Source organism: Phalacrocorax aristotelis, chromosome 1 (assembly GCF_949628215.1).
Source record: "Phalacrocorax aristotelis chromosome 1, bGulAri2.1, whole genome shotgun sequence".
Classification (NCBI taxonomy): Eukaryota; Metazoa; Chordata; class Aves; order Suliformes; family Phalacrocoracidae; genus Phalacrocorax; species Phalacrocorax aristotelis.
The window spans coordinates 122,173,492-122,183,424 of record NC_134276.1 but is presented as its reverse complement, the minus strand read 5'-3'; the positions used below and the strand labels follow the sequence as shown (position 1 = coordinate 122,183,424).

Genomic DNA, 9,933 nt, shown 5'->3' with positions numbered 1-9,933 from the left:
CACCCAAAGACAAGGGCACTAGCATATAAAAGTCTTGTCCACTCTGCTACCCACTTCCTATGTGAATCCAGGAATTCTGTAAAGTGAGATGAAGAATAGTTGGTTCTTATAAGATGACCTTTGTAAAAGCATCAGTTGGAGCATGTTAATAGTGACAGCACAAATTCATTGCGCAGAAACAACAGAAGGAAGACTGGTACAGGATTTCCATTATTAAAGAGAGAACAAGTGATTGTTTTACTTTCAACTAAACCCTCAAACATAAGACTAAGTTTTACATTTTCTAGCATATACTCTCAAACCTAATGTGACCTCACAACTATAAATTCTTCACCAACCACATTTTTCCTTTGGTGTTGGGGTATCTTCCTCGCCACAACTCACAACTAGAAAATGAAATTAGAAAAATACATCAGTTTCCTGCTTTGTAGTCTTTATACCATTTTCAAAATTCTAAACACAGAGAAAGTAAAAATAGAAACAATAAACTTGCAAATGGGACTTGATACTACTACATCCTCAAGCCTTGTCTCCTCTTCTAGAACTTAACAATGAATGGCAAAAACAGTGCCAGAAGGTCAAGTAAGCAAGAAGCTACAAGAGAAGGAAGGAAACTGCCTATACCTCTTCCCCTGGTTTTGCAGTGTTCCAAGAACCGAGTAATTTTGTAGCATCCTTACTCTTTCAGTGGCTGTGCCCCCTCAACCCATTTCAGGAACACGTTTGTTTTGCAGTGTATATGGTTAACTCAATAATTAGACCCCACTGTGAATTACACAGATGTTTGCAGCAGGACATATGTTACATCTGTTTGACCTTGGTAAATATTTTGATGACAAGTGCAAAAACTAATAACAAAAACATCCCAGGAAAATTCTACAGTGCGCAGGTAAGACTCCACTTGCTACACCTACGTAACATATTCAGTGCTTCTGAGAAACCTTCCAGAAGCAAGGAGCAAGGCTCCTGTGCAGAACAGATGAACAATACACGCATATATTTAGTGAAACTATCGCCCCTGCAGAATACTAGACAGACTGGACATGTACAACAGATCCCATAAATCAACAGCTGAGGTGGTAGAGCACATGGGCTGCATCTGACAAGATATGGTAAAATGGGTCACTAAATGAGAAATTCATCACTTAGTCACTATTATTTTAAACATCATCTTCTGCGGTCGACATTTAATGCTAGACAGCGTAACAAGTTACCATGTAGTAGTAGCATTTTCAGCCTCACTGGAAAACTGCATACCTTCAGATCAAGTTTTAGAGCTCTTATACAGAATTTCTATTGGTTCTCTCTGCCATTTTTCCAGCAGAGCTAAAGATTCCAAGATGCAATTCTTCAAAGGAAAGATCTCTGCAGCCACTGTGATGGATGTACACATCTCGGTATTACAAAGATATTAAGCATATGTTTCAGTATGTAATGCAGTAACATGAGGATGCTGAAAACATCACCAACTATATAATCTACAAGATGAGGGAAAGCATAGATTTTACTATATTAGACAAGTGATCTTCAGATGTTATTACAGAATGAAAAGCTGTGTTCAGATCTCTCCCACAGAAGCACTCCCCTCTAACTTAATCCAAAATAAATCATATTTGCATTCAAGTTAGAAGGCCCGGGTGCCAATTTTTGTATTTTCAATTTAAAGTAACACATTGTCATATTCATCATTTTTCTCTTTCCTGTAAGATTTTGCTTACTTTCCCTCCCAACAGATTCTAAAATAATGGCAGGCAACTCACCTGGGTGGTCTTGAAGTTCAACTCTTGTTTCTCCTTCTCTGTTTGATTCTGTTACTTCACAACTGTAATTTCCAACCTGTGCTTCTGTATTGTTAAGCATTAGAGAGGCAACACCCTTGGGTAAATCCACCTGAGATACTAAGTTAGCTGATAGAAATGCTGGATCTCTGAAAATCTCCTTTTTTGCTCCATCAAAAGAAAAAATTTGTTTTCCTTCTTTTTTCCATGTAACGAACATGACATTTATATTGTTCTCCTTTGTATTAGTCACAAAGCAAGGTAAAATGACTGTTTTATTACAGTCAGTTCTTTTAACAACATCTGTCACACTAAATACCAACTGGGCAGAACCTATAAAGAAAAATGAAAATTGACACATTCAGGATTATTTCTTAATAGACAAGGGAAGAAAGAAAAAAGAATTACAACATATGACTTGGGAAAACAAACTCTCTTGTGAAACCACAAAGCGAGAACCGTGCTTTAAGGGCTTACAAGAGATGGAAAAAAGGCGTTATTATAATTCTACCACAGCCCCTCTACAGGGACTTAGCCATTCTCACATCACTCTAATGTACAGGTAACAACCTATTATAAATTTTAAAAAAGTAAAAAAACTTTGGGCTGCCACTTACTTGGACACTTCCCCTAAAATGCCATATGCAGAAATACTGCATTAAGACCTGGTTTCTGCAAAGCATACACATAACATCAACCACAGGTTGTCCCACTGGTGTTCAAATTTTTGCTGCTGATCACCCAGGTATCTAGAAACGGAGGTGCAGGCATCATCCCCATGCAAGTATCCTTTACAGTTTGTTAAGGACAGGGGAGAGGGTGGGGGAATTCTACTTTTACATTTCTGAGAGAAGGCAGGCAAGGCAGCTTAGTCAACAAAGGTTTGCCATTTGTTCCTTCTTTTCTCTGAAGGTGGAGCCAAAGCCCAGAGGTTTAGAGTGTTTCTTGCAAATTCTCTCTTCCAGTGGAGGAAGTGCACATGCAATACCATTTAAGATTATTTACTTAGTATTTCAGTATATACACAATAGAATTGGAAATAGAGAATTTATAACACCAAGTGTCCTGTATTGTAAATAGTTGTGATTAACGCTACTAACAGTAGCACTCAATGCAGGTAACGAAAAATCACTGCCACACAGCATTATATTATCACTGCTGGGTTTTATCATTTAGCTTTGTCCTCGTTTTGGCAGGAATAGAGTTAATTTTCTTCATAGTAGCTAGTGTGGGGCTCTGTTTTGGATTTCTGCTGAAAACAGTGTTGGTAACATAGGAATGTTTTAGTTGTTGCTAAGCAGTGCTTACACAGAGCCAAGGACTTCTTCAGCTTCCCATGCTCTGCTGGGTACACAAGGAGCTGGGAGGGGACACAGCCGGGACAGCTGAACCCAACTGACCAAAGGCATATCCCACACCATATGACATCATGCTCAGTATACAAAACTGAGGGAAGAAGGAAGGGGGACTTTCAGAGTGATGGCATTTGTCTTCCCAAGTAACCATTACGCATGATGGAGCCCTGCTTTCCTGGAGGTGGCTGAACATCTGCCTGCCCATGGGGAGCAGTGAATTAATTCCTTGGTTTGCTTTGCTCGTGTGCCCAGCTTTTGCTTTACTTAAACTGTTTTTATCTCAACACACAAGTTTTCTCCTTTTTACTTTTCTGATTCTCTCCCCCATCCCACTGGCGGAGAGTGACAGAGCTGCTGCGTGGGGCTTGGTTGCTGGCTGGGGTTAAACCATGATGCTCTTCCACACTGCACCACAGTTCTAAAACAGTAGAACTGACTAACCACTGTTTCAAGAAAGATCTAAATCCTATGCCAAGATTTTATCTGAAATGAAGACCCCATTCATCAGTTCTTGAGAATACCAAAAATTATAACATCAGTATTTAAGTTACACCAGGAACCAGAACAAAGAGGTTAATTAAACTAACTTGACTGCAAAATATGAAGGCTTTGAACCCTGTATTTTCTATACTTTTCCTCATTTGTGTGAAATTGTAACTTAGTTTAATAGCTGTCTTAACAGTCATCGCTCCCCAAAGTCCCTGTGGCATTAATAATTCAAAATGCTTGATTATATCCACCAGGTGAGACCAAATATGGGAAAAGTTATGTACTGTAAAACAAGACCGCAACCCCTAATACTGTAAGCACACACACTTACAAACTGGAGTAGTTCCAGTGACTTCAGAGGAACTACTGGTATTCACATGTCTAAGCCACCTCAGAGTTGTGATATGTATTTGATTGCTAAATTCAATCAGGGAAATGGAGGAGAAAAGGAAAAGAAAAAAAGGGGGGTGAGGGAAACAATAAAAGTTGTGTCACTGTTTGCAGTAGCGCAATTTCAAAATTAGTACCAAAAGGTTATGATAAACTAAATATGGTTTATGCATGAAGCACTTAACAACGAAGAAGTAGTTATTCTCTGGCTTGCTTACTGTGTTACATTTTTTAAACTGTACCTCAAAAAATAAAAGTAAAAGCAGAACAAAGGGAAACTGTACCCAAACCACAAACTATGCCCTAATGAAAAATAAATGCACACAATTTAAAGCTGTAGTGCTTCAGTGGTTTTTCCTGAAGTAACTTTCACATCTGTTTTATTTTAACGCTACCTCATGATAAGAGATTTCTGCGTGTGGGGTTGCTGGGTTTCGGGTTTGTTTTTTTCTCTCCTTTAGAGCTAGCACATTGACACTTTGTAGGAAGACTTTATTCTCCACTGCTTCCATCACTGAGAAAGGCAATTTTCAACTAAAGAAAGCAACTATACTTCCAGATATTTACCAAAGCAAATAAAGAACAACCATCTTGAAAAAAAAAACCAACCCAAATCGATCAAGATTTTCTCACTAGGACTAGCACAGAATGGCAGGGAGCTGTAAATCACTGGTTCCACCGGTTTGCTGTTGTCTATGAGAGCTGGCATATTTTGCCTGAAGCCAGTTCACAAGTACTCATGTGAACTGCTCCACCAGCAGAGTGCTGGGCAAACAACGAGCAGGCTGCAGACAGGCACCATCAGAGGCACACGGACAAATATTTATGGGTTTTGTCCTCTGCGAATCTGACTGCTTCAGTAGAAGGGCTTGTGTGGCTGCTATCTCACCAAAGGAAACCCAACTGCTTTCTACAGATATTTCCATTATCATCAACTTTTAACATTCTTCCTGTGGTATGAGGAAGTAAGTCAGCAGAACTCTTTGGCAATAGTTCCCAAATCCTGCAGGCAGTGGACTACTAGGTGGGCTCCCTGCCTCAAACTTTCTCACAGATTATCAGCTTAGAGGCATCACATAAAGGTGACAATTTTAGAGCCTTGTACTAAGCAGTTTGGGGGGGCCTGCTTCTGAAGAATATGCAGTTGTGAAGCTGCCACAGAGAGATTGTTTCAAATGATATATGCAGTGCAAATTCGGGAATACTGCACATTATGTCAAAATTAGCTAAGCTTAGTAGTTGCACCTGATGGACACCTGCATTTCTCACTGACAGCAAAACATGCTGCAGCATTTAAGCCAGTCTACTGCTAACTCAGGAACACAGAAATCAATTCAGACGCTAGCTTTAAGCATGTGGGTTTAGACCTGCTGCTTACTGACAGAAGGACAATCTATCATTTGCACCTCAGTGAAAGCATTGTAGTTTTCTTCACTATCCCTCCCTCCACCGAGTTCCTTCTTCAGGCACAGAAACACAGGAAGTTAGATTGCGGGACGTCATTTACACGTCAACAACACCTCAACTTATTTTTTTTTTAAGATCAAGAAATGTCGTCAACCCTAGAAACTGTGCAGCAGACGACCAGCTTGATCATCGTTACTTCTTCAAGAAAGCACGTTAAGCCAAGCTGCCGTAACGCTATTAGGCACAGGAAAACGAGGAGCTTCGCGCTGGTCACGCCGTCCCTCCTCTCCCCCGCAACTTCTGCACGAAGCAACCCACCTCCAAAGCCGAGGAGGACGAGGGAAGCGCTGAGGCGTAGAGATGGAGGACGCCCCCCACCCTCCCGCCCCGCAGCGGCTGGCGAGCTACAGCTAAACAGACGGCCCCACACGGGCCTGCTGCCGCCCTCGCCGCTCGGCGGCCACCTGCGACAGCCGGGGGAGCTGCACCCCCACAACCGCCCACCGAGGGGCCGGCCGCCTCACCTACCGGCCCCCGCCGCCAGGGCGACACCCGCCCCTCCCTTCCCCGCGCGCCCAACGGCTGCGCGAGCCAGGGGAGGCGGCTCTACCTTCCTTCTTCCCTCACACCCGTTAACTCCCGCCTGGGGGCCCCGCTGGGGCTGGCGGGGCGCCGGCAGCAGCACCCGCGGGGGTGCACGGAAGGTGTCTCGGCTCTGGCTGCCGCGGCCCCGGCCGCCGCCGTCACGGCCGCGGGGTCGGGAGGACGAAGGAGAGAGAGCGAGCGAGCGAGAGAGAGCGAGCGAGAGAGCGAGAAAGACCGGCGAGAACTCACCGACACCCACGGCGCTGAGCAGCAGGCAAGCGGACAGCGGCCACATGGCGGGACGGCTGTAGCTGTGGCGGCGAGGGAGCGGCCGAACAGCCCAGCGGCCTCCGGACGCGACGACCGAAGCGAGCGGGCGGCTCCGCCCAAGGAGCGGGGCGGGGCGGAGCGAGCCGGGGCAGGCGGGGGCGGAGCGGGCTGCCACCCGCCCACCCGCCGCTGATTGGCTGCGGCCGCTGGTGCGCGTGGGTGGAGACGCGTGCCCCAGCTCGTCGCCCCCGCTGCGCGCTGATGGGGTAAACCGCTCGCCGCCAGCCGCTGGGCACCTCGCGCATCCCCCGCGCGCTCGTCCCTTCCGGGCGGCAGCGGCGTGCTGGGGGGGAAGCTCGGCCCCTCTTGCTTTTACCCGAACCCGGGAAAAGCCGAGCAGCCGGTGGGAGCGGCAGTAGCAGCGCTGGGCTGATGGCGATATGAGTCGTTATCGGGATGCGTTTCCCTTAACCGCGTGAGCTCTGGGGTCGTGACGTCTCGTTTGGTTTTCCTCCGCGCGCGGGGAGCCGAGGGTCGTGTTTTGAGCGACGGCGAACAAAATGGCTGACGGACATGGCCGCGGGGAGGGAGCTGGAGAAGCCCGGGACGGGGAGCGCCGGCTGGGCGGCTCCAGCTCACCTCCTCGCAGCGAACCCCCGATCGGTCTGTTGATTCTGAACACGGTCAAAGCCCCTCTCGGGGGCGGACGGACGGACGGACACGGCGCATCCCCCTCGCCCCCCTTTGCCCCCTTCCCGCGGCGGCTGCCTCAAGGGGTGCGGGAGGGCGAGGCCCAGCGGGAGGAAGGGATGACGGCCGCTTTCGGTTTCCGTCTCCCTTTCTCGTTAATCACCTGACTTTGCGCTTGAAAGTGACGCGGGGGAGGAGGGCAGGGGCGCTTCTCCCTGTCGGTAAAAGCCCGATGGAAAATCCGCCCCTGACGGCGCGGGGTGGGCCCGGGCGCCTCAGTCCACCGCGCTCCGGTCGAACCACAGCTCCACAGCCTTCCCGTAAATCATTAGAGAGATGTGCTCGGCGTGCAGCTGAAATGCAGAATTTTTCAAGATGGCACAAAACACAGAAGAACTTGTAAGCGATTTGTTGTTGCCCTTCAATTAAAAACGAGGATAAATGCTCTCTGTTCCTCCTTCCTACGCCTGGAGTAATGCTACGCCTTTGAGTATTTCAGTAATGTTTCAGCAAATGGTTGTTTTTTTTTTTTCCTCCGGAAGCAGCCCTCTTTAGGACTTTTCTTTTTTAATGGTAGAAATGTCTCAAAATTTCACTCCTATAAATACACCCTAAATGCGTACTTTGCTCTCAGGCATATGTGTTGGTGAAGCAGTAAAAAAACCGACTGTTAAATATATCTGGGGAACACACATATATGTATGTGTGTGTTTGTGTATATATATATATATATATAAAATGTTTTTACAAGTCCCAAAGTTCAACAGAGGATGAAAGCCAGGGCAGAATCAAATTTTGCAAGAAACTGAGTTGCATATTTTTTATGTCTCACATGATTTTACTACTTTATTTTTAACTGCAACATTAATATCAGTTTAGCTGGTTCTTCCCCTCCCCACCTTTCCTGAAACTGTTCTCTTAAATTCTTCCCCAGCCCTCCCTAAGTGATCACTGGATACCAATGCCTTGACTACTGCATTTGTTTTCTCCAGATAAAGCACTTGCACATCCTCCAGCATTCAAGTTTAATAAGAAGCCTTCAGCAGTGGTAGCCATCTGACTCCAGAAACGGTGGAGTGGGCTGGCATGAAGCAGCTGATCCTGTTCCTTCCTGCCAGACTGATTTAGATGATGTTCTCTGGAGGCCAGAAGAAACAGGCTGGAGTGGAGGGTCGTAGGGAAAATATGTGTTCTCCAGTTGTAGTTCATGCATCTGTGCCCAGGCTGAGTGCTAGCGTGTTGCGAGCTGGGGGCAGGCGTTGGGGGAGAGGGTCAGCTCTGTGGAGAGCTGCACAACGTGTTGTCTGTAAGAGAACCGGGGATGCTCTACTCCTGCTGCAGGGAGGAGAAGGCTACAGCTGCAGCATGCATTTGTCGCTGTTGCTAAGGTAGCACGTAACACACCCACGCCAGCCTAAAGGCAAAACGGTGCACATGGGAAATTTCGTACAGCCAGGAGTGTTGCGTGAGAGCATGTTGCTCCGTATCGGGTGCTGTCTCCTGTACTACCGAACCGTTTTTCACAAATCCCTGAAAGATAACTCTCTGTGCATGCAGTTTCCCTGGGGTTTTTGGATGTAGCTGTGCCATCTAGCTAGGTGTGTCTCGGCAACACTTTGTCTCCTAATGCTCTGCCTTCTGCTGCTGAGAAGGGTCTGCCATGCCCCTGCTTGCGTATGGTTTCAGGAAGCAGGACTCTGCAGCGCAAGGCAGTTCTGGTGCTTCTGATTCCCCCAGAGAGAAAGGCTATGCTTTCCTTTCTGAGCCAGGTATGCAGAGCAAACACTCCTGTAATAGAAGAGCTGCGTGCTTTTATCCACTTTTTCTAAGATTGCTGTGACTGTTTCCCTCTCCTTTTGCCCTGTGGTACTGCGCATCTCTCTTCACCCAGTGGGTGCATGCTCTAGAAGCTTGCACAGAAACACATCTTGGAAGCTGTGAGAAGGACAGACCTATCTCTGACTTGCATATTTGGGTCCAAGGGCTCCAAAAGCAATAGGTCATATATTTTTAAAACTGTGCATGAGTCTCTCATTGATGACTTCCGAGGCACACTTTTGGGTCTTTAAATTAGGCAGCTATTTTATTACCACTGCTAGGCACTGATCTGCCACTTTGTGCTGGTTTCGTCTCTTCGGAGCTCTATTGATCACTATCCGTGGTCAGCAGAGGTGAAGCAGCGGCAAGCGTGAATCACGTACACAAACCAACGTACAGGAGGCAGTGTCTGCTGTGGCTGGCAGGAGGATGCTGAAGAGTGATGTAAAAGCCTGCATGCCTAAGGCGAAGGGTGTCTGTAGCTGTGATTTGTCAAACTGACAGAGAGAGCTGTCTCTCTCAGCAAGAGATATAGTGGCCAGACCTCTGCCTGTGTTCATGGACTCACTCGACATACATATCATAACACTCACAGAAGCCAATTGTACCCAGAAGTTGCAGTGCAGCAACGTGATGGGTCATACCTTGTTCTCCCTCAAGCACCGCGAAGCATTCACAAAGGAGCTGGTTATCCTTTTTTGACCTAGAAACCGAGGCATGCCGAGTTTAAATGAACCGACTAAGGTTGCATAATTAGCCAGTGGCAGAGCTGAGAATAGACTCCGTATCCATTTCTCCAGGCCTAAGATCTAACTCTCAGATGTGTCTCAGGGACATAGGCTACCAAAGCTGTACATCACAGATCTACAGAATATGACATTTTTAGAACAGGCTCAACCACTAGAGTTCTAAAAAAAAAAACCCAACCCATTAACAAAAAAAAGGAAGAGCAACAATATTTTCTTCTTATGAGAAATCCTGCCTAGGCAAGAGGGCAAAAATGGGATTCAAGTAGCATTTATAGATATTAATGGACTTCTAAGCACTAGCACATTTAAAAAGTTACCAAAGACCAAAGCCTGAAGTAATGTTGAGTAATAGTTGCTGCAGACCTAGTCAAAAATAAAGCAATGCTATGAAAAAGTGCTAAC

The 9,933-nt window shown here is 46.3% G+C and overlaps 1 protein-coding gene across 1 annotated transcript in view; it reads right to left on the bottom strand.

The window, feature by feature from the left end:
* The window catches only part of CD47 (CD47 molecule), a 21,075-nt gene extending 13,420 nt beyond the window's left edge, over positions 1-7,655 (bottom strand). The window contains exons 1-3 of the mRNA XM_075086179.1: positions 6,254-7,655; positions 1,761-2,111; positions 339-386 (exon numbers count right to left, since the gene is read on the bottom strand). Of these exons, the coding sequence (XP_074942280.1) occupies positions 339-386; positions 1,761-2,111; positions 6,254-6,299 (445 nt within the window). The 5' untranslated portion in view covers positions 6,300-7,655. The remainder of the gene's footprint in view (positions 1-338; positions 387-1,760; positions 2,112-6,253) is intronic.
* Between the last annotated feature and the right edge of the window lie 2,278 nt (positions 7,656-9,933).